A 26,424-nucleotide genomic window follows, 5' to 3' on the forward strand; every position below is an offset into this window, starting at 1 on the left:
ATCACTGAAGAAGTAAAAGAGGAAATCAAAAAATACCTAGAGACAATTTACAACGCAAACACGATGATCCAAAACCTACGGGATGCAGCAAAGGCAGTTCTAAGAGGGAAGTTTACAGCAATACAACTGTAAATACAGTTGTACAATAGTGGTGTACTATAGTGGCGTACAATCCCACCACTATTATTGAACATAATTTTTAGAAGTTTTAGCCACAGCAATCACAGAAGAAAAAGAAATAAAAGGAATCCAAAGCAGAAAAGAAGTAAAGCTGTCACTGTGTGCAGATGACATGATACTATACATAGAGAATCCTAAAGATGCTACAAGAAAACTACTAGAGCTAATCAATGAATCTGGCTAAGTAGCAGGATACAAAATTAATCCACAGAAATATCATGCATTCCTATACACTAATGATGAAAAATCTCAAAGAGAAATTAAGGAAACACTCCAACTTACCATTGCAACAAAAAGAATAAAATACCAAGGAACAAACCTACCTAAGGAGACAAAAGATCTGTATGTAGAAAACTATGAGACACTGATTAAAGAAATAAAAGATGATACCAACAGATGGAGAGATATGCCATGTTCTTGGATTGGAAGAAACAATATTGTGAAAATGACTATACTGCCCAAAGCAATATAGAGATTCAATGCAACCCCTACCAAACTGGGAATGGCATTTTTCACAGAACTAAAACAAGAAATTTTATAATTTTTAGGGAAACACAAAAGAACCCAAATAGACAAAGCAATCTTGAAAAAGAAAAATGGAGCTGGAGGAATCAGGCTCCCTGACTTTATACTACAAAGCTACAGTAATCAAGATAGTATGGTACTGGAACAAAAAGAGAAATATTGATCAATGGAACAGGATAGAAAGCCCAGAGGTTTAAACCCATGCACGGATGGTCACCTTGTCTTTTATAAAGGAGGCAAGAATATACAATGGAGAAAAGACAGAGTCTTCAATAAGTGGTGCTGGGAAAACTGGACAGCTACATATGAAGAATGAAATTAGAACACTCCCTAACACCATACACAAAAATAAGATCAAATGGGTTAAAGACCTAAATGTAAGGCCAGACACTATAAAACTCTTAGAGGAAAACATAGGAAGAACACTCTTTGACATAAATCACAGCAACATCCTTTTTGACCCACCTCCTAGAGAAATGGAAATGAAAACAAAAATAAACAAATGGGACCTAATGAAACTTAAAAGCTTTTGCACAGCAAAGAAAACCATAAACAAGATGAAAAGGCAACCCTCGGGCTTCCCTGGTGGCGCAGTGGTAGAGAGTCCACCGCCGATGCAGGGGACAAGGGTTTGTGCCCCAGTCTGGGAGGATCCCAACATGCTGTGGAGCAACTGGGCCCGTGAGTCATGGCCACTAAGCCTGCACGTCCAGAGCCTGTGCTCCAGAGCGGGAGAGGCCACAACAGTGAGAGGCCCATGTACCACACACACAAAAAAGACAACCCTCAGAATGGGAGAAAGTATTTGTAACTGAAGGAACTGACAGAGGATTAATCTCAAAAATATACAAGCAGCTCATACAGCTCAATATCAAAAAAACAAACAACCCAATCCAAAAATGGGCAGAAGACCTAAATAGACATTTCTCCAAAGAAGATATACACATTGCCAACAAACACATGTAAGGATGCTCAACATCACTAATCATTAGAGAAATGCAAATCAAAACTACAATGAGGTATCACCTCACACCAGTCAGAATAGCCATCATCAAAAAATCTATAAACAATAAATGCTGGAGAGGGTGTGGAGAAAAGGGAACCCTCTTGCACTGTTTGTGGGAATGTAAATTGATACAGCCACTATGGATAACAGTATGGAGGCTCCTTAAAAAACTAAAACTAGAACTTCCATATGACCCAGCAATCCCACTACTGGGCATATACCCTGAGAAAACCATAATTCATAAAGAGTCATGTACCACAATGTTCATTACAGCACTATTTACAGTAGCCCGGAGATGGAAGCAACCTAAGTGTCCATCAACAGATGAATGGATAAAGAAGATGTGGCACATATATACAATGGAATATTATTCAGCCATAAAAAGAAATGAAATTGAGTTATTTGTAGTGAGGTGGATGGACCTAGAGTTTGTCATACAGAGTGAAGTAATTCAGAAAGAGAAAAACAAATAACGTATGTTAACACATACATATGGAATCTAAAAAAAATATATGGTTCTGATAAACCCTGGAGCAGGACAGGAATAAAGATGCAGATGTAGAGAATGGACTTGTGGACACAAGGAGGGGGAACGGCAAGCTGGGATGAAGTAAGAGAGTAACGTTGACATACATAAACTACCAAATGTAAAATAAATAGCTAGTGGGAAGCAGCTGCATCACACAGGGAGATCAGCTCAGTGCTTTGTGACCACCTAGAGGGGTGGGATATGGAGGGTGGGAGGGAGATGTAAGAGGGAAGGTATATGGGGATATATGTATACATATAGCTGATTCACTTTGTTATACAGCAGAAACTAACACAACATTGTAAACAATTATACTCCAATAAAGATGTTTAAACAAATAAATTTTAAAAATAAAATAAAATAGCTTATTGCCAAACAATAATAAAAGTAAAATTTACTATACTACCCAAAGCAATCTACAGATTTAATGCAATCCCTATCAAATTACCAATGGAATTTTTCACAGAACTAGAACAAAAAATTTTACAATTTGTATGGAAACACAAAAGATCCCAAATATCCAAAGCAATCCTGAGAAAGAAAAACAGAGCTGCACCAATCAGGCTCCCTGACTTTAGACTATACAACAAAGCTACAGTCATCAAAGCAGTATGGTCCTGGCACAAAAACAGAAATATAGATCAGTGGAAGAGGACAGAAAGTCCAGAGATAAACCCACGCATCTTTTGTCCCCTAATCTATGACAAAGGAGGCAAGAATATTCAATGGAAAAAAGACAGCCTCTTCAATAAATGGTGCTGGAAAACTGGACAGCTACATGTAAAAGAATGAAATTAGAACACACCCTAACACCGTACACAAAAGTAAACTCAAAATGGATTAAAAACCTAAATGTAAGCCTGGATAGTATAAAACCATTAGAGGAAAACAGAGAGAGAACACTCTCTGACAGAAATTGCAGCAGAATCTTTTCTGATCCACTTCCTGTAGCAATAAAAATGAAAACAAAAATAAACAATGGGACCTAATTAAACTTAAATGCTTCTGAACAGCAAAGGAAACCATAAACAAAATAAAAATACATCCCAGAGAATGGGGGAAAATATTTACACACTGGGTTTTGAGCAGTGTTTGGGGGGAGGCGTGAAGCCCATCAGGGATGGTACCACTCTAGATTTATGGTGTGCATTGTTCTTTAATAACAGCCCTTTAGCATGGCCTTGGTCACCTCCCTCTCCATTCCCTTCATAGACTGTTCTAAACCTTCTCTTACTCTCCTCAAGCTTCCAGCTTTACACATATTTTCCTTTATTCTCATCAGATAAGATAAACTTACATTGTATTTGAGAAAATGGAGTGCAGCAATCATTATCCTCCTCAATTTTCACAGACATTGCTTCCTCATGCCCACAGATTGCAATCTTATATGCATCTATTCTTATTTTCCTCTTTCCCTAAAAGGTCATAAAATAATCTGAAGGCCATCTGCTCAAAGCTCCTCAGGGACCTTCCTCCATCAGTTATTTTCTGTCTCACTTGGATCTTCAATCTCTTCCTCCATATGAGCTCCACTGTCCCTGGTTTATGAACATGCACATGTTTCCCAGCCCTAAAACGATTCTCTCTTGAATCAATGCCTCTAAAGCCATTGCCTCCAATTTTTCTTTCCTTTACAACCAAACTACTTGATGTTCATTTCCTCACTTCGCACTAAATATTTTAAATGATATATTATAAAATATTCCATATAGATAAGAAGATTAAAATATTCTGTGTAACTACCACTCACTTTAAGATCAACAATGTTCACCAATTGTACTCCCTTTCCTCTCACAGATGTATCCACTATCCTAAAGTGGAGTTTTCAGCGATTGAAGGTTAAATGGGTACATCAGAGGGATAGGCATACATTCAAATGTCAAACCAATAAAAAAAGTGTGCCACCCCATCTCTCAACTGAAATGGACAGCTGTTAAGGACTGAAATGTATCCCCTCAAAATTCATATTTTAAAGACTTTACCCTTAATGTGACTGTATTTGGAGATAGGGGCTCCAAATTACCTTTAAAAGGTAATCAGGGTTCAATGAGGTCACAAAGATGGAGCCCTAGTCCCATATGACTGGTGTCCTTATAAGATAAGGGAGAGAGAGTAGGGAGGCACACACACAGGGGAAGTCTTCATGAGGACATAGTGAGAAATCAATCAAGGAGAGAGGCCTGAAGAGAAACCAACCCTTCCAGTATTTTGACTTTGGACTTCCAGCATCTAGAACTGTGAAAAACTAGATTTCTGTTGTTTAAGCTATCTAATATATGGCATTTTGTTACTGCAGCCCTAGCAAACTAATACAACAACCAATAAATGTATGAAAAGATACCCAATCTCATTCATAATTTAAAAAATTATTTGAAAAAAGTGAAATATAATTATTCACTTACGAGCTGAATGACATTAAAATATTTGGGAATATGGAACTTATTGACTATGTGAGGAAACATGCCAAATATTGATGGTGTCAGTATACATCGATAAAACTTTTTTAATGTTTTAGTTTTAAATGATTTAGACTTACAGAAAAATTGTAAAAATAATACGACTTTCTGTATAACCTTCATCCAAATTCCCTTAATGTTAACATCTTATATAACCAGAGTGCAATTATCAAAACCAAGAAATTAACATTAGCACAATAATATTAACTAATCCATAGGTTTTATTTGAATTTTATCAGTTTTCACATTAATGTCCTTCTTTTCTTGTCTAGTATACAATCCAGGATCCCATGTCATGTCATTAAATTGTCATGTTACCTTTGTCTTTTCCAGTGTGCAATAGTTCCTCAATCACTATCTTTCATGATTTTAAGACTTCTGAAGAGTACTGGTGTGGTACACAGACTAATGATACTCAAGATGTCCATGTGCTAATCCCAAGAACCTGTTATTATCTTACTTTACATGGAAAAAGAGACTTTGCAGATATGATTAAGGTAAGGATTTTGAGATTGGAAGATTATCCTGGATTATCTGGGTATGCTCAACATAATAAAAAGGTTCCTTATAAGAGGGAGGCAGGAGGTTCAGAGAGAAAAGACAATGTGATGACAGAGGCAAAGGCAAGTAAGTGAGTGAGACAGTGAGAGTAATAGTGCGAATAAGAATAAGGGGGGCAGAGACGAGGGGAAGATGGTGGAAGAGTAAGACGCAGAGACAACCTTCCTTCCCACAGATACACCAGAAATACATCTACACGTGGAACAACGCCTACAGAACACCTACTGAACGCTGGCAGAAGACCTCATACCTCCCAAAAGGAAAGAAACTCCCCACGTACCTGGGTAGGGCAAAAGAAAAAAGAATAAATGGAGACAAAAGGATAGGGATGGGCCCTGCACCAGTGGGAGGGAGCTGTGGAGGAAAGGTTTCCACACACTAGGAAGCCCCTTTGTGGGCGGAGACTGTGGGTGGCAGAGGGGGGAAGCTTCAGAGCCACGGAGGAGAGCAGAGCAACAGGGGTGCGGAGGGCAAAGCTGAGAGATTCCCGCACAGAGGATCTGTGGCGACCAGCACTCAGCAGCCTGAGAGGCTTGTGTGCTCACCCACTGGGGCGGGCGGGGCTGGGAGCTGAGGCTCGGGCTTCAGTTGGAGCGCAGGGAGAGGACTGGGGCTGGCGGCGTGAACAGAGCCTGCAGGGGGTTAGTGCGCCACGGCTAGCCGGGAAGGAGTCCGGGAAAATTCTGGACCTGCCAAAGAGGCAAGGGACTTTTTCTTCCCTCTTTGTTTCCTGGTGCATGAGGAGAGGGGATTAAGAGCGCTGCTTAAAGGAGCTCCAGAGACTAGCGTGAGCCGCGGCTAAAAGCGCAGACCCCAGAGACGGGCATGAGACACTAAGGCAGCTGCTGCCACCACCAAGAAGCCTGTGTGCAAGCACAGGTCACTATCCACAGCCCCCTTCCGGGGACCCTGTGCAGTCCGCAACTGCCAGGGTCCCGGGATCCAGGGACAACTTCCCCAGGAGAACGCACGGTGCGCCTCAGGCTGGTGCAACGTCATGCCGGCCTGTGCCGCCGCAGGCTCACCCTGCACTCTGTGCCCCTCCCTCCCCCCTGGCCTGAGGGAGCCAGAGTCTCTGAAGCAGCTGTTCCTTTAACCCCATCCTGTCTGAGTGAAGAACAGACGCTCTATGGCGACCTACACACAGAGGCTGGGCCAAATCCAAAGCTGAGCCCCTGGGAGCTGTGAGAACAGAGAAAGGGAAATTTCTCCCAGCAGCCTCAGAAGCAGCGGATTAAAACTCCACAATGAACTTGATGTACCCTGCATCTGTGGAATACATAAATAGACAACGAATTATCCCAAATTGAGGAGGTGGACTTTGAGAGCAAGATTTATGATTTTTTCCCCTTTTCCTCTTTTTGAGAGTGTGTATGTGTATGCTTCTGTGTGAGATTTTGTCTGTATAGCTTTGCTTCTACCATTTGTCCTAGGGTTCTATCCATCAGTTTCTTTTAAATTTTTTTTTAATATTTATTTTAATAACTTTATTTTATTTTACTTTATCTTCTTCCTTCCTTTCTTCCTTCCTTCCTTTCTTACTTTCCTTCCTTCCTTCCTTCCTTCCTTCCTTCCTTCCTTCCTCCCTCCCTCCATCCCTCCCTCCCTCTCTGCCTTCCTTCCTTCCTTCTTTCCTTCCCTCCTTTAGACAACGAATCATCCCAAATTAAGGAGGTGCACTTTGAGACCAAGATTTATGATTTTTTCCCCTTTTCTTTGAGACCAATATTTATGATTTTCCCCCCTTTTCTACTTTTTGTGTGTGTATGTGTATGCTTCTGTGTGAGATTTTGTCTGTATAGCTTTGCTTCCACCATTTGACCTAGGGTTCTATCCACCCCTTTTTTTAAAATTTATTTTCTTAATAATTATTTTTTTATTTTAATAACTTTATTATAATTTGTCTTACTTTATATTATTTTACTTTATCTTCTTTCTTTCATTATTTCCTTCCTTCCCTCCTTCCTCCCTCCCTCCCACCCACCCTCCTTTCTTTCTTTCTTTCCTTCTTTCTTTTTTTCTTTCTTCTTCTACTAATTCTTTCTTACTACATTTTCTCCCTTTTATTCTGAGCCATGTGGATGAAAGGTTCTTGGTGCTACAGCCAGGAGTCAGTGCTGTGCCTCTGAGGTGGGACAGCCAACTTCAGGAATATGGTGCAAAAGAGACCTGCCAGCTCCACATAATATCAAATGGTGAAAATCGCCCAGAGATCTCAATCTCAACACCAGCACCCAGCTTCATTCAACGACCAGCAAGCTACAGTGCTGGACACACAATGCCAAACAACTAGCAAGACAGGAACACAACCCCACCCATTAGAAGAGAGGCTGCCGAAAATCATAATAAGTCCACAGACACCCCAAAACACACCACTAGATGTGGACCTGCCCAGGAGAAACACAAGATCCAGCCTCATCCACCAGAACACAGGCACGAGTCCCCTCCACCAGGAAGCCTACACAACCCACTGAACCAACCTTAGCCACTGGGGACAGACACCAAAAACAATGGGAATGACGAACCTGCAGCCTGCAAAAAGGAGACCCCAAACACAGTAAGATAAGCAAAATGAGAAGACAGAAAAACACACAGCAGATGAAGGAGCAAGATAAAAGTGCACCAGACCTAACAAATGAAGAGAAAATAGGCAGTCTACCTGAAAAAGAACTCAGAAAAATGATAGTAAAGATAACCCAAAATCTTGGATATAGAATAGACAAAATGCAAGAAACATTTAACAAGAAACTAGAAGAACTACAGATGAAACAAACAACGATGAACAACACAATAAGTGAAATTAAAAATACTCTAGATGGGATCAGTAGCAGAATAACTGAGGCAGAAGAACGGATAACTGACCTGGAAGATAAAATAGAGGAAATAATTACTGCAGAGCAGAATAAAGAAACAAGAATGAAAAGAACTGAGGACAGTCTCAGAGACCTCTGGGACAACATTAAACACACCAACATTTGAATTATAGGGGTTCCAGAAGCAGAAGAGAAAAAGAAAGGGACTGAGAAAATATTTGAAGAGATTATAGTGGAAAACTGCCCTAATATCGGGATGGAAATAGTTAATCAGGTCCAGGAAGCACAGAGAGTCCCATACAGGATAAATCCAAGGAGAAATACGCCAAGACACATATTAATCAAACTGTCAAAAATTAAATATAAAGAAAACATATTAAAAGCAGCAAGAGAAAAACAACAAATAACACACAAGGGAATCCCAAAAAGGTTAACAGCTGATCTTTCAGCAGAAACACTGCAAGCCAGAAGGGACAGTCAGGACATATTTAAAGTGATGAAGGAGAAAAACCTGCAACCAAGACTAGTCTACACAGCAAGGATCTCATTCAGATTTGATGGAGAAATTAAAACGTTTACAGACAAGCAAAAGCTGAGAGTTCAGCACCACCAAACCAGCTTTACAACAAACACTAAAGGAACTTCTCTTGGCAAGAAACACAAGAGAAGGAAAAGACCTACAATAACGAACCCAAAACAATTAAGAAAATGGGAATAGGAACATACATATCGATAATTACCTTAAATGTAAATGGACTAAATGCTCCCACCAAAAGACACAGATTGGCTGAATGGATACAAAAACAAGACCCATATATATGCTGTCGACAAGAGACCCATTTCAAACCTAGAGACACATACAGACTGAAAGTAAGGGGATGGAAAAAGATACTCCATGCAAAAGGAAACCAAAAGAAAGCTGGAGTAGCAATTCTCATATCAGACAAAATAGACTTTAAAATAAAGACTATTAGAAGATAAAAAGAAGGACACTACACAATGATCAAGGGATCGATCCAAGAAGAAATTATAACAATTGTAAATATCTATGCACCCAACATAGTAGCACCTCAATACATAAGGCAAATACTAACAGCAATAAAAAGGGAAATCGACAGTAACATATTAATAGTACGGGACTTTAACACCACACTTTCCCCAATGGAAAGATCATCCAAAATGAAAATAAACAGGGAAACACAAGCTTTAAATGATACATTAAACAAGATGGACGTAATTGATATTTATAGGCATTCCATTCTTAAACAACAGAATACACATTTTTCTCAAGAGCTCATGGAACATTCTCCAGGATAGATCATATCTTGGGTCACAAATCAAGTCTTGGTAAATTTAAGAAAATTGAAATTGTATCAAGTATCTTTTCCGAACACAATGCTATGAAACTAGATATCAATTAGAGGAAAATATCTGTAAAAAATACAAACACATGGAGGCTAAACAATACACTACTTAATAACCAAGTGATCACTGAAGAACTCAAAGAGGAAATTAAATAATACCTAGAAAAAATAACAATGGAGACATGACGACTCAAAACCTGTGGGATGCAGCAAAAGCAGTTCTAAGAGGGAAGTTTATAGCAATACAATCCGACCTTAAGAAACAGGAAACATCTTGAATAAACAACCTAACCTTTCATCTAAATCAATTAGAGAAAGAAGAACAAAAAACTCTAAAGTTAGCAGAAGGAAAGAAATCATAAAGATCAGATCAGAAATAAATAAAAAAGAAATGAAGGAAACGATAGCAAAGATTAATAAAACTAAAAGCTGGTTCTTTGAGAAGATAAACAAAATTGATAAACCATTAGCCAAACTCATCAAGGAAAAAGGGAGAAGACTCAAATCAATAGGATTAGAAATGAAAAAGGAGAAGTGACAACTGACACTGCAGAAATACAAAAGATCATGAGAGATTACTACAAGCAACTTTATGCCAATAAAATGGACAACCTGGAAGAAATGGACAAATTCTGAGAAATGTACAACTGCCAATACTGAGTCGGGAAGAAACAGAAAATATGAACAGACCAATCACAGGCACTGAAATTGAAACTGTGATTAAAAATCTTCCAACAAACCAAAGCCCAGGAACAGATGGCTTCACAGGCGAATTCTACCAAACATTTAGAGAAGAGCTAACACCAATCCTTCTCAAACTCTTCCAAAATAGAGCAGAGGGAGGAAAACTCCCAAACTCATTCTACGAGGGCACCATTACCCTGATACCAAAACCAGGCAAGGATGTCACAAAGAAAGAAAACTTCAGGCCAATATCACTGATGAACATAGATGCAAAAATCCTCAAGAAAATACTAGCAAACAAAGTCCAACAGCACATTAAAAGGATCATACACCATGATCAAGTGGGGTTTATTCCAGGAATGCAAGGATTCTTCAATATATGCAAATCAATCAACATGATACACCATATTACCAAATTGAAGGAGAAAATCCATATGATCATCTGAATAGATGCAGAGAAAGCTTTTGACAAAATTCAACACCCATTTATGATAAAAATCTCTGCAGAAAGTAGGCATAGAGGAAACTTTTCTCAACATAATAAAGGCCATATATGAAAAATCCACAGCCAACATCATCCTCAATGGTGAAAAACTGAAAGCATTTCCACTAAGATCAGGAACAAGACAAGGTTGCCCACTCTCACCACTCTGATTCAACATAGTTTTGGAAGTTTTAGCTACAGCAATCAGAGAAGAAAAGGAAATAAAAGGAATCCAAATTGGAAAAGAAGTAAAGCTGTCACTGTTTGCAGATGACATGATACTATACATAAAGAATACTAAAGATGCTACCAGAAAGCTAATAGAGCTAATTAATGAATTTGGTAAAGTAGCAGGATACAAAATTAATGCACAGAAATCTCTGGCATTCCTATACAGTAAGGATGAAAACTTTGAAAATGAAACCAAGAAAACACTCCCATTTACCACTGCAACAAAAAGAATAAAATATCTAGGAATAAACCTACCTAAGGAGACAGAAGTCCTCTATGCAGAAAATTATAAGACACTGATGAAAGAAATTAAAAATGATACAAATAGATGGAGAGATATACCATGTTCTTGGATTGGAAGAATCAACATTGTGAAAATGACTCTACTACCCAAAGCAATCTACAGATTCAATGCAATCCCTATCAAACTACCACTGGCATTTTTCATAGAACTAGAACAAAAAATTTCACAATTTGTATGGAAATGCAAAAGACCCCGAATAGCCAAAGCAATCTTGAGAACGAAAAATGGAGCTGGAGGAATCATGCTCCCTGACCTCAAACTATACTACAAAGCTACAGTAATCAAGACAGTATGGTAGTGGCACAAAAACAGAAATGTAGATCAATGGAACAGGATAGAAAGCCCAGAGATAAACCCACGCACATATGGTCACCTTATCTTTGATAAAGGAGGCAGGAATATACAGTGGACAAAGGACAGCCTCTTCAATAACTGGTGCTGGGAAAACTGGACAGGTACATGTAAAAGTATGAGATTCAATCACTCCCTAACACCATACACAAAAATAAGCTCAAAATGGATTAAAGACCTAAATGTGGGTGTGGGGTCGAGCCAGTTGTGAGACCCAGAGCTGCAGACGGGCAGGTGGTCCAGTGAGCTGGTGACAGAGCGGCGGGCATTGGGTTCGTGAGCTGAGCGCTGGCCCCGTATCAAGTTGGGCCAAGCCACGCTGCAGCCGCTGCCGCCACCACCCCCCACCCACAGCCAGCGACCCGCCATTGGCGCACTCCCACTCTGCGCTGTCTCTGATGGCGCCCATCTCTGGGGCCATGGTAAAGCACGAGCAGATCCTGGTCCTCGACCCGCCCACAGACCTCAAATTTAAAGTAATACTGCAGCCTTTTGACTATTACCCCAATGAGAAGAGTAAACACAAGTTTATGGTACAGACCATCTTTGCTCCACCAAACATTCCAGATATGGAAGCCGTGTGGAAAGAGGCAAAACCCGATGAATTGATGGATTCTAAATTGAGATGTGTATTTGAAATGTCCAATGAAAATGATAAATTGAATGACATGGAACCCAGCAAAGTCGTTCCCCTGAACGCTGCAAAGCAGGACGGGCCCGTGTCAAAGCCACACAGTGTTTCCCTCAATGATACTGAGACGAGGAAGGTCACGGAAGAGTGCAAGAGGCTCCAGGGAGAGATGATGAAGCTATTGGAAGAAAACCGACACCTGAGAGATGAAGGCTTAAGGCTCATAATGGTGGCACATTCGGATAAACCTGGATACACCTCAGCTGCATTCTTCAGAGATAATGTCACCAGTCCTCTTCCTTCACTTCTTGTTGTAATTGCAGCCATTTTCATTGGATTCTTTCTAGGGAAATTCATCTTGTAGAGTGAAGCATGCAGAGTGCTATTTGTTCTTTTTTCCCTTGACCAGAAAAAGATTTGTTAACCTACCATCTCACTGGTAGTGTGGCCCACAGTGACCATTCTTTGTGTGTACAGCATCATATAGGCCTCGCCTGCAACAGTTTCATGGTTAGAAACACAGTAAGAGCTGACTGTTGGGCTCCCGGACAGCATGAACATCACCAGACCATCCCTAACAGGTGTCATTGCACATTCAGGCCTTTATGAAATTCATAAATAAAGAATTGTTCTTTCTTTGTGGTTTTAATAAGAGTTCAAGAATCGTTCAGAGTCTTGTAAATGTTATTTTAATAATCCCCTTAAATTTTATCTGTTGCTGTTACCTCTTGAAATACGATTTATTTAGATTGCTAATCCCATTCACTCAGGAAATGTCAAGAGGTATTCTGTGGGGAAATGGTGTCTCTTACAGTGTAATTTTTCCCCTTTACCTTTGCTAATATCATGGCAGAATTTTTCTTATCCCTTGTGAGGCAGTTAACTGAGTTTTTCATCCTTCCAACCCTGTCCCATGGTATTTAACACAAAAATAATAAAACTGTTAACAGATTCTTGCTCAGAAAAAAAAAAACCTAAATGTAAGGCCAGAAACTATCAAACTCTTAGAGGAAAACATAGGCAGAACACTCTATGACATAATTCACAGCAAGATCCTTTTTGACCCATCTCCTAGAGTAATGGAAATAAAAACAAAAATAAACAAATGGGACCTAATGAAACTTAAAAGCTTTTGTACAGCAAAGGAAACCATAAACAAGACCAAAAGACAACCCTAAGAATGGCAGAAAATATTTGCATATGAAGCAACTGACAAAGGATTAATCTCCAAAATTTATAAGCAGCTCATGCAGCTCAGTAACAAAAAAAATAAACAACCCAATCCAAAAATGGGCAGAAGACCTAAATAGACATTTCTCCAAAGAAGATATGCACATTGCCAAAAAACACATGAAAGAATGCTCAATATCATTAACCATTAGAGAAATGCAAATCAAAACTACAATGAGATATCATCTCACATCAGTTAGAATGGCCATCATCAAAAATCTAGAAACAATAAATGCTGGAGAGGGTTTGGGGAAAAGGGAACACTCTTGCACTGCTGGTGGGAATGTGAATTGGTACAGCCACTATGGAGAACAGTATGGAGGTTCCTTAAAAAACTACAAATAGAACTACCATATGGCCCAGCAATCCCACAACTGGGCATATACCCTGAGAAAACCAAAATTCAAAAAGAGTCATGTACCAAAATGTTCATTGCAGCTCTATTTACAATAGCCTGGAGATGAGCACAACCTAAGCGCCCATCAGTGGATGAATGGATAAAGAAGATGTGGCACATATATACAATGGAATATTGCTCAGCCATAAAAAGAAACGAAATTGAGCTATTTGTAATGAGGTGGATAGACCTAGAGTCTGTCATTCAGAGTGAAGTAAGTCAGAAAGAGAAAGACAAATACCGTATGCTAACACATATATATGGAATTTAAGAAAAAAAATGTCATGAAGAACCTAGGGGTAAGACAGGAATAAAGACACAGACCTATTAGAGAATGTACTTGAGGATATGGGGAGGGGAAGGGTAAGCTGTGACAAAGCGAGAGAGAGGCATGGACATATATACACTACCAAACTTAAGGTAGATAGCTAGTGGGAAGCAGCCTCATCACACAGAGATATCAGCTCGGTGCTTTGTGACCGCCTGGAGGGGTGGGATAGGGAGGGTGGGAGGGAGGGAGATGCAAGAGGGAAGAGATATGGGAACATATGTATATGTATAACTGATTCACTTTGTTATAAAGCAGAAACTAACACACCATCATAAAGCAATTATACTCCAATAAAGATGTAAAAAAAAAGATAAAAAAGGGAATAAGGGAGTACACAGGGGAAGATGGCGGAAGAGTAAGATGCGGAGATCACCTTCCTCCCCACAGATGCACCAGAAATACATCTACACGTGGAACAACTCCTACAGAACACCTACTGAATGCTGGCAGAAGACCTCAGACCTCCCAAAAGGCAAGAAATTCCCCACGTACCTGGGTAGGGCAAAAGAAAAAACAGAGACAAAAGAATAGGGACGGCACCTGCACCAGTGGGAGGGAGCTGTGAAGGAGGAAAGGTTTCCACACACTAGGAAGCCCCTTCTCAGGCAGAGGCTGCGGGAGGTGGAGGGGGGAGCTTCAGAGCCGCAGAGGAGAGCACAGCAACAGGGGTGCGGAGGGCAAAGTGGGGAGATTCCCGCACAGAGGATAGGTGCCGACCGGCACTCCCCAGCCCGAGAGGCTTGTCTGCTCACCTGCTGGGGTGGGCAGGGCTGTGAGCTGAGGCTCGGGCTTAGGTCGGAGCGCAGGGAGAGGACTGGGGTTGGCGGCTTGAACACAGCCTGAAGGGGTTAGTGCACCATGGCTACCCGGGAGGGAGTCCGGGGAAAAGACTGCACCTGCCGAAGAGGCAAGAGGCTTTTTCTTCCCTCTTTGTTTCCTGGTGCGCGAGGAGAGGGGTTTAAGAGGGCTGCTAAAAGGAACTCCAGAGACGGGCGTGAGCCTCGGATAAAAGTGTGATCCCCAGAGACAGGCGTGAGCTGCAGCTAAAAGCGTGGACCCCAGGGACAGGCGCGAGCCGCGGCTAAAAGCATGGATCCCAGAGAAGGGCGCAAGCTGCGGCTAAAAGCACGGACCCCAGAGACGGGTGGGAGACGCTAAGGCTGCTGCTGCCGCCACCAAGGGGCCTCTGTGCGAGCACAGGTCACTATCCACACCCCTCTTCCGGGGAGCCAGTGCAGCCCGCCACTGCCATGGTCCCGGGATCCAGGGACAACTTCCCTGGGAGAACGCACGGCGGGCCCCAGGGTGGTGCAACGTCATGCCGGCCTCTGCCGCCGCAGGCCCGCCCCGCACGCCATGCCCCTCCCTCCCCCTGGCCTGCGTGCGCCAGAGTCCCCGAATCAACGGCTCCTTTAACCCTGTCCTATCTGAGCAAAAAACAGACGTCCTCCAGCAACGTACAGGCAGAGGCAGGGTCAAATCCAAAGCTGAGCCCCTGAGAGCTGTGAGAACAAAGAAGAGAAAGGGAAATCTCTCCCAGCAGCCTCAGAAACAGCAGATTAAAGCTCCACAATCAACTTGATGTACCCTGCATCTGTGGAATACATGAATAGACAACGAATCATCTCAAATTGAGGAGGTGGACTTCAAGAGCAAGATCTAGGATTTTTTCCCCTTTTCCTCTTTTTGTGAATGTGTATGTGTATGCTTCTGTGAGAGATCTTGTCTGTATAGCTTTGCTTCCACCATTTCTCCTAGGGTTCTATCCATCCATTTAAAAAAATTTTTTTTTTCTTAATAATTAATTTTAATAAATCTATTATACTTTCCTTCCTTCCTTCCTTCCTTCCTTCCTTCCTTCCTTCCTTCCTTCCTTCCTTCCTTCCTTCCTTCCTTCCTTCCTTCCTTCCTTCCTTCCTTCCTTCCTTCCTTCCTTCCTTCCTTCCTTCCTTCCTTCCTTCCTTCCTTCCCTCCTTCCCTCCTTTAGACAATGATCATCCCAAATTGAGGAGGTGGACTTTGAGAGCAAGATTTATGATTTTTTCCCCTTTACCACTTTTTGTGAGGGTATATGTGTATGCTTCTGTGTAAGATTTTGTCTGTATAGCTTTGCTCCCACCATTTGTCCTAAGATTCTATCCGCCCTCTTTTTTTTCTAAATAATTATTTTTAATTCAATAATTTTATTATACTTTACTTTATTTTATTTTACTGTATCTTCTTTCTTTCTGTCATTTTTCCTTCCTTCCCTCCTTCCTTCCTTCCTCCCTCCCTGCCTCCCTCCCTCCTTTCTTTCCTTCTTTCCTTCTTTTCTTTCTTCCTTCCTTCCTTCCCTCCTTTCTTTCTTTCTTCCTACGTCTACTAATTCTCTCTACTTTTTCTCCCTTTTATTCTGAGCCGTGTGGATGAAAGGCTCTTGGTGCTCCAGCCAAGAGTCAGGGCTCTGCCTCTGAGGTGGGACAGCCAACTTCAGGACACTGGTCAACAAGTGACCTCCCAGCTCCACATAATATCAAATGGCGAAAATCTCCCAGAGACCTCCATCTTAACACCAGCACCCAGCTTCACTCAACGACTACCAAGCTACAGTGCTTGATAACCTATGCCAAACAACTAGCAAAACAGCAACACAACCCCACCCATTAGCATAGAGGCTGCCTAAAATCATAATAAGTCCACAGACACCCCAAAACACACCACCAGATGGGGACCTGCCCACTAGAGACACTAGATCCAGCCTCATCCACCACAACACAGGAACTAGTCCCCTCCACCAGGAAGCCTACACAACCCACTGAACCAACCTTAGCCACTGGAGACAGACTTCAAAAACAACGTGAACTACGAACCTGCAGCCTGCAAAAAGGAGACCCCAAACACAGTAAGATAAGCAAAATGAGAAGACAGAAAAACACACAGCAGATGAAGGAGCAAGATAAAAGTGCACCAGACCTAACAAATGAAGAGAAAATAGGCAGTCTACCTGAAAAAGAACTCAGAAAAATGATAGTAAAGATGACCCAAAATCTTGGAAATAGAATGGACAAAATGCAAGAAACATTTAACAAGGACCTCAAAGAAACAAAGATGAAACAAACAATGATGAACAACACAATAAGTGAAATTAAAAATACTCTAGATGGGATCAATAGCAGAATAACTGAGGGAGAAGAATGGATAAGTGACCTGTAAGATAAAATAGTGGAAATAACTACTGCAGAGCAGAATAAAGAAAAAAGAATGAAAAGAACTGAGGACAGTCTCAGAGACCTCTGGGACAACATTAAACACACCAACATTCGAATTATAGGGGTTCCAGAAGAAAAAGAGAAAAAGAAAGGGACTGAGAAAGTATTTGAAGAGATTATAGTGGAAAACTGCCCTAATATGGCAAAGGAAATAGTTAATCAAGTCCAGAAAGCACAGAGAGTCCCATACAGGATAAATCCAAGGAGAAATACGCCAAGACACATATTAATCAAACTGTCCAAAATTAAATACAAAGAAAGCATATTAAAAGCAGCAAGGGAAAAACAACAAATAACACAGAAGGGTATCCCCATAAGGTTAACAGCTGATTTCTCAGCAGAAACTCTGCAAGCCAGAAGGGAGTGGCAGGACATACTGAAAGTGATGAAGGAGAAAAAACCTGCAACCAAGAATACTCTACCCAGCAAGGATCTCATTCAGATTTGATGGAGAAATTAAAACCTTTAAAGACAAGCAAAAGCTGAGAGAGTTCAGCACCACCATACCACCTTTACAACAAATGCTAAAGGAAATTCTCTAGACAAAAAACACAAGAGAAGGAAAAGACCTATAATAATGAACCCAAAACAATTTAGAAAATGGGAATAGGAACATACATATCGATAATTACCTTAAATGTAAATGGACTAAATGCTCCCACCAAAAGACACAGATTGGCTGAATGGATACAAAAACAAGACCCTTATATATGCTGTCTACAAGAGACCCACTTCAGACCTAGAGACACATACAGACTGAAAGTAAGGGGATGGAAAAAGATTTTCCATGCAAATGGAAACCAGAAGAAAGCTGGAGTAGCAATTTTCATATCAGACAAAATAGACTTTAAAATAAAGACTATTAGAAGAGAGAAAGAGGGACACTACATAATGGTCAAGGGATCGGTCCAAGAAGAAGATATAACAATTGTAAATATTTATGCACCCAACATAGGAGCACCTCAATACATAAGGCAAAAACTAACAGCCATAAAACGGGAAATTGACAGTAACACATTCATAGTAGGGGACTTTAACACCCCACTTTCACCAATGGACCGATCATCCAAAATGAAAATAAAGAAGGAAACACAAGCTTTAAATGATACATTGAACAAGATGGACTTAATTGATATTTGTAGGACACTCCATCCAAAAACAACAGAATACACATTTTTCTCAAGTGCTCATGGAACATTCTCCAGGATAGATCATATCCTGGGTCACTGATCAAGCCTTGGTAAATTTAAGAAAATTGAAATTGTATCAAGTATCTTTTCCGAACACAACGCCATGAGACTAGATATCAATTACAGGAAAAGATCTGTAAAAAATACAAACTCATGGAGACTAAACAATACACTACTTAATAATGAAGTGATCACTGAAGAAGTCAAAGAGGAAATTAAAAAATATCTAGAAACAAATGACAATGGAGACCTGACGACCCAAAACCTATGGGATGCAGCAAAAGCAGTTCTAAGAGGGAAGATGATAGCAATACAAGCCCACCTTAAGAAGCAGGAAACATCTCGAATAAACAACCTAACCTTGCACCTCAAGCAATTAGAGAAAGAAGAACAAAAAAACCCCAAATGTAGCAGAAGGAAAGAAATCATAAAAATCAAATCAGAAATAAATGAAAAATAAATGAAGGAAACAATAGCAAAGATAAATAAAACCAAAAGCTGGTTCTTTGAGAAGATAAACAAAAAAGATAAAACATTAGCCAGACTCATCAAGTAAAAAGGGAGAAGACTCAAATCAATAGAATTAGAGATGAAAAAGGAGAAGTAACAACTGACACTGCAGAAATAAAAAAGATCACGAGAGATTACTACAAGCAACTCTATGTCAATAAAATGGACAATCTGGAAGAAAACAACAAATTCTTAGAAATGCACAACCTGCCAAGACTGAATCAGGAAGAAATAGAAAATATGAACAGACCAATCACAAGCAATGAAATTGAAACTGTGATTAAAAATCTTCCAACAAACAAAAGCCCAAGACCAGATGGCTTCACAGGCAAATTTTATCAAACATTTAGAGAAGAGCTAACACCTATCCTTCTCAAACTCTTCCAAAATATAGCAGAGGGAGGAACACTCCCAAATTCCTTCTACGAGGCCACCATCACCTTGATACCAAAAACAGACAAGGATGTCACAAAGAAAGAAAACTATAGGCCAATATCACTGATGAACACAGATGCAAAAATCCTCAACAAAATACTAGCAAACAGAATCCAACAGCGCATTAAAAGGATTATACACCATGATCAAGTGGGGTTTATTCCAGGAATGCAAGGATTCTTCAATATATGCAAATCTATCAATGTGATAAACCATATTAACAAATTGAAGGAGAAAAACCATATGATCTTCTCAATAGATGCAGAGAAAGCTTTTGACAAAATTCAACACCTATTTATGATAAAAACCCTGCGGAAAGTAGGCATAGAGGGAACTTTCCTCAACATAATAAAGGCCATATACGACAAGCCCACAGCCAACATCATCCTCAATGGAGAAAAACTGAAAGCATTTCCACTAAGATCAGGAACAAGACAAGGTTGCCCACTCTCACCACTCTGATTCAACATAGTTTTGGAAGTTTTAGCTACAGCAATCAGAGAAGAAAAGGAAATAAAAGGAATCCAAATTGGAAAAGAAGAAGTAAAGCTGTCACTGTTTGCAGATGACATGATACTATACATAAAGAATACTAAAGATGCTACCAGAAAGCTAATAGAGCTAATTAATGAATTTGGTAAAGTAGCAGGATACAAAATTAATGCACAGAAATCTCTGGCATTCCTATACAGTAAGGATGAAAACTTTGAAAATGAAACCAAGAAAACACTCCCATTTACCACTGCAACAAAAAGAATAAAATATCTAGGAATAAACCTACCTAAGGAGACAGAAGTCCTCTATGCAGAAAATTATAAGACACTGATGAAAGAAATTAAAAATGATACCAACAGATGGAGAGATATGCCATGTTCTTGGATTGGAAGAATCAACATTGTGAAAATGACTCTACTACCCAAAGCAATCTATAGATTCAATGCAATCCCTATCAAACTACCACTGGCATTTTTCACAGAACTAGAACAAAAAAATTCGCAATTTGTATGGAAACACAAAAGACCCTGAATAGCCAAAGCAATCTTGAGAACGAAAAAAGGAGCTGGAGGAATCAGGCTCCCTGATTTCAGACTATACTACAAAGCTACAGTAATCAAGACAGTATGGTACTGGCACAAAAACAAAAAGATAGATAAATGGAACAGGATAGAAAGCCCAGAGATAAACCCATGCACATATGGACACCTTATCTTTGATGAAGGTGGCAGGAAAGTACAGTGGAGAAAGGACAGCCTCTTCAATAATTGGTGCTGGGAAAACTGGACACATACATGTAAAAGTATGAGATTAGATCACTCCCTAACACCATACACAAAAATAAGCTCAAAATGGATTAAAGACCTAAATGTAAGGCCAGAAACTCTTAGAGGAAAACATAGGCAGAACACTCTATGACATAAATCACAGCAAGATCCTTTCTGAACCATCTCCTAGAGTAATGGAAATAAAAACAAAAAGAAACAAATGGGGCCAAATGAAACTTCAAAGCTTTTGCACAGCAAAGGAAACCATAAAGAAGACCAAAAGACAACCCTCAGAATGGGAGAAAATATTTGCAAATGAAGCAACTGACAAAGGATTAATCTCCAAAATTTACAAGCAGCTCCTGGAGCTAAATAACAAAAAAACGAACAACCCAATCCAAAAATGGGCAAAAGACCTAAATAGACATTTCTCCAAAGAAGATATACAGACTGCCAACAAACACATGAAAGAATGCTCAACATCATTAATCATTAGAGAAATGCAAATCAAAACTACAATGAGATATCATCTCACACCAGTCAGAATGGCCATCATCAAAAAATCTAGAAACAATAAATGCTGGAGAGGGTGTGGAGAAAAGGGAACACTCTTGCACTGCTGGTGGGAATGTCAATTGGTTCAGCCACTATGGAGAGCAATATGGAGGTTCCTTAGAAAACTACAAATAGAACTACCATATGACCCAGCAATCCCACTATTGTGCATATACCCTGAGAAAACCAAAATTCAAAAAGAGTCATGTACCAAAATGTTCATTGCAGCTCTATTTACAATAGCCCGGAGATGGAAACAACCTAAGTGCCCATCATCGGATGAATGGATAAAGAAGATGTGGCACATACATACAATGGAATATTACTCAGCCATAAAAATAAACGAAATTGAGCTATTTGTAATGAGGTGGATAGACCTAGAGTCTGTCATACAGAGTGAAGTAAGTCAGAAAGAAAAAGACAAATACCGTATGCTAACACATATATATGGAATTTAAGGGAAAAAAATGTTATGAAGAACCTAGGCGTAAGACAGGAATAAAGACGCAGACCTACTGGAGAACAGACTTGAGGATATGGGGAGGGTGAAGGGTGAGCTGTGACAGGGCGAGAGAGAGTCATGGACATATACACACTAACAAACGTAAGGTAGATAGCTAGTGGGAAGCAGCCGCATGGCACAGGGATATCAGCTCCGTGCTTTGTGACCGCCTGGAGGGGTGGGATAGGGAGGGTGGGAGGGAGGGAGACGCAAGAGGGAAGACATATGGGAACATATGTATATGTATAACTGATTCACTTTGTTATAAAGCAGAAACTAAAACACCATTGTAAAGCAATTATACCCCAATAAATATGTTAAAAGAAAAAAAATCTAGAAACAATAAATGCTGGAGAGGGGGTGGAGAGAAGGGAACACTCTTGCACTGCTGGTGGGAATGTGAATTGGTTCAGCCACTATGGAGAACAGTATGGAGGCTCCTTAAAAAACTACAGATAGAACTACCATAGGACCCAGCAATCCCAATACTGGGCATATACCCTGAGAAAACCATAATTCAAAAAGAGTCATGTACCAAAATGTTCATTGCAGCTCTATTTACAATAGCCCGGAGATGGAAACAACCTAAGTGCCCATCATCGGATGAATGGATAAAGAAGATGTGGCACATATATACAATGGAATATTACTCAGCCATAAAAAGAAACGAAATTGAGCTATTTGTAATGAGGTGGATAGACCTAGAGTGTGTCATACAGAGTGAAGTAAGTCAGAAAGAGAAAGACAAATACCGTATGCTAACACATATATATGGAGTTTAAGAAAAAAAAATGTCATGAAGAACCTAGGGGCAAGACAGGAATAAAGACACAGACCTACTGGAGAACGGACTTGAGGATATGGGGAGGGGGAAGGGTGAGCTGTGACAGGGCGAGAGAGAGAGGCATGGGTATATATACACTAACAAACGTATTGTAGATAGCTAGTGGGAAGCAGCCGCATGGCACAGGGATATCAGCTCCGTGCTTTGTGACCGCCTGGAGGGGTGGGATAGGGAGGGTGGGAGGGAGGGAGACGCAAGAGGGAAGACATATGGGAACATATGTATATGTACAACTGATTCACTTTGTTATAAAGCAGAAACTAACACACCATTGTAAAGCAATTATACCCCAATAAAGATCTTAAAAAAAAGAATAAGGGGGGCAGATTATATGCTTTGAATATGGAGGAATGGTCCACAATCCAAGGAATGCAGGAGGCTTTTAGAAGATGGAAAGGACTAGGAAAGAGAGATGCAGCACCACCAACAAATTTTATACTTCTGACCTCCAGAACTATTAAGATAATTCATTTGTTTTAAGCCACAGAGTTTGTACTAGTTTGTTACAACAACAATAGGAAATTAATATAAATTGTGATGCCTGGAAGTAGTGTGCTGCTGTAAGAAATACTTAAAAATTATGCAAGTCAAAACTTAAAAACAATTGTGGAAGTTGCTTTGTAATAGGCAGTGAGAAGATGCTGGAAAAATTTAGAGGAATGTGATAGATACAGCCTTGACTGCTTTGAACATACTGTTAGTAAAAATGTGCATAATAACAATTCCGCTAGTGAGGGCTCAGAAGGAAGTGAGGAGCACAGCAGAGAAAACGTATAGTGCCTTAGGGAACACTTAAATCATTATAACAGACTGTTGGTAGAAATATGGATACTAAAGGTGCTGCTGATGAAGACTCAAAAGGAAATAATGAACATGTTATTAGAAACTGGAGGAAAGGGGATCCTTGTTATATAGTGGCAGAAAGTGTATCTGAATTGTGTTATACAGTTAGGTGGGAAGCAGAACTTGTAAGCAATTAACTTGGTTATTTTGCTGAGATTTCCAAGCAAAGTAGTAAAGGTATTGAGTTGTTTCTTCTTGGTGCTTATAATAAAATGTGAGAGGAAAGAGATAAATTGATGAAAGAACTGTTGAGCAAAAAGGAACTAGGACTTCTCGAACTATATAATTTAGGAAATTCTCAACCTATGCAGATTGCAAAAATTGCTAAAATTAGGAGATTCACTGTCAGGAAGGCATGCTCTGAAGAGAAATCCAAGGGTGTGGCTGGACAGCCTTTTGCTAGTGGTTCAGAACGATCAGGAGATCACAGTATTCAGTTATACAGGGGGATCTTTAAAGAGATTAGGTATGTGACTCATGGATCCCCTTATCTGTCTCAGTAGAAGCCAGAATTAGAGAGGGGATGTTTAAGGCAATTATTTAGGAATGACTTGTGGAGGATCTTCTTGCCTAATGGAATTAATCTTAGTGATATACCTGGGAGACCCACAGAATTTTGAGGATGTTATACCAATATAAACACTGCCAGCTTGGCCTAAAAGGAACAGAGAGAAGAGGAAATAAAAGAAGGCTGTCAGACCCCCACAATTCTACAAGCAGGAAACAGGCTGATGAAACTACTCAACTTCAAACACATGCTACTTTTCACAAAAAAGGGAGGATGATTCAGATGGTGGAGCTGCAAGCCCAAAGGATTGTTTTCTAGATTCACAGGTGAATAGGTAGTAAGGAATTTTACCCTACAATGAATTATAGCAAGAGTCTCATCCATACCTAACTTAGCTGATTTAGATGATGAGATTTGGGACTTTTGAGCAGATGATAATTAGATGAGATTTTGGACGTGGATTGATGCTATAATCGGTTGAGACTTTTGGAGAACTTGAAATAGGATGGATGTATTTTGCATGTGGGATAGATGTAAATCTTTTGGGGCCAGAGAGTTAACTGTGGTAGACAGAATAATGACCCTGAAGATGTCCATGTCCTAATCTCCCAAACCTGTAAACATGTTAAACTACAAGGCAAAAGTACATACAACTTTGTCAGTTATTTTGTAGGATTCAGTCAGCTTGGGTTTTTCTGATGTCTTCTCATGATTATATTTAGGTTAAACATTTTTAGGAAGAAGTGATGCTGTACCCCTCTCAGTGCATCATACTAGTGATACAAGATGTTGCTATATCTTATTACTGGTGATGCCAGACTTTTCCACCGTAAAGATATTATTTTCCCCTTATCATTAATAAATATCTTGTGGTAAGATATTTGAGGCTATGCAGACATCCTGATTTTCGCCATATTTTTTCACCCACTAATTTTAGTATTTGTTAATTCCTGCCTGCAAAGTACTGTAGTAATTTTCTATTTTGCTCACTTCTTTTACATTTGTTAATTAAAATTCTACTGTAAGAAAGAGCTATTCCTTCTCCATTGTGTGTGTGCATTTGTTGGTTTATATCAGTCTGGAATCATAGATATTTATTTTATTCTATGGGTTATAATCCAATAATATCATTATTTAATTTGTTGCTCAAATGTTCCCATTTTGACCACTGGGATCAGTTTCATGTTTGCTCCCACGTTCTTTCATCACATTCCTATAATATTTTTTAGCCCTTCCTTACTTTTTGGCACCATAAGATATTCCAGTTTCATCTTGTATTTTCCCTGTCCCAGCCCTGGAATCAGCTATTTCTCCAAGAAGCCCTGGTTATTTTATAGGAGAATGGTATTTAGAAACCAAGGCCTGGGTGCTAAGTGTGCTCATTGTTACTAGAGTGGCACTGCTTCTAGGTATTCTATGGATACACAAACACATCTATATTTACTTCTGTATCTATCTGTATATTTTTAAAATATGAGTTCTAAAAATTTTACTGTTTCCATTCCAATCTAATACCACAGTGATCATTTTAGCCTTACTCCTTTGCTTATTTGTAATGTTCTTCTTCAATAGCAAGAAATCTAGTTTTAATTATTCAAAATATATTTACTTATTTATTTAATCCTACAATATAAGTATATTAATTTCAGAGTTGCTAACCCATACCCCTGTAAGCAATACATTTACCAAAGAGAGTAGTGTTTGTATAAAGTTCTTTTTCAACTTTAGTCCTAAAATATACAGTAGAAATACTGTTTTCCAAAATTACTTTTGTTAATTCTTTTCTTCCTATCCTCTTCTATATGGCTATGTTCCTCATTTGTAATACAATTAGGTTCATTTTTTACTCTTTGTATTTCACTTTGGGTTCTTCCATCAGGTTGATTTTACTTATATATTTATTTAGTTTTGAGAACATGAAACAATACTATGATTCTATAAGTCAGACCTATGACAAAAAAAAAGTATATTCAAAGAGTTGCTCCTCTCTCATCCCTGCTACACCATTGTCATTATCCCATCCTTACCAGTCCACACCTGCCAAACACCTATAGGTAACCAATTCATTAGGTTCTGGATTACCTGTCCTGTATATCTTTTTCACAATAAGCAGATCCATTTCTATTTCCTTATATCCCCTTCTTCCTTAGATAAGGGTAGCATAGTATAGATACACTTCTGCTCTCTGCCGTTTTAACTTGAGAGTATACAATAGAAAGCATTCCATATGAGATCTTCATTTAAAAAAATTTATAATATACTTTATTTGACCCAATATATCCAAAACATTATCATTCCCACATGTAATAAATATGAAAATTTTGAGTTGGTTTACACTTTCCAAATTTTTATTTTGAAATAAAATAGATTCACAGGAAATTGCAGAGATAGCACAGAGAGGTTGCACATACCTCTCACCCAGTTTCTCCCGAAAGGGGATATCTTACGTA

The 26,424-nt window shown here is 39.6% G+C and overlaps 2 protein-coding genes across 2 annotated transcripts in view; one reads left to right on the forward strand and one right to left on the reverse strand.

The window, feature by feature from the left end:
• Positions 1-26,424, reverse strand: part of OPHN1 (oligophrenin 1) — a gene marked incomplete at its 3' end in the record, with an annotated part of 592,087 nt that overhangs the window by 58,430 nt on the left and 507,233 nt on the right. The gene's annotated exons all lie outside the window — the stretch shown is intronic.
• Positions 11,887-12,493, forward strand: LOC309978213 (vesicle-associated membrane protein-associated protein A-like; the record flags this gene model as incomplete). The annotated part of the gene is made up of 1 exon (XM_082864582.1): positions 11,887-12,493. One exon carries the CDS (start codon positions 11,887-11,889, stop codon positions 12,481-12,483), a length of 597 nt encoding a protein of 198 aa, XP_082720708.1. The 3' UTR covers positions 12,484-12,493.

Source organism: Leucopleurus acutus, assembly GCF_964270905.1.
Source record: "Leucopleurus acutus genome assembly, chromosome: X".
In the NCBI taxonomy this organism is placed as follows: domain Eukaryota; kingdom Metazoa; phylum Chordata; class Mammalia; order Artiodactyla; family Delphinidae; genus Leucopleurus; species Leucopleurus acutus.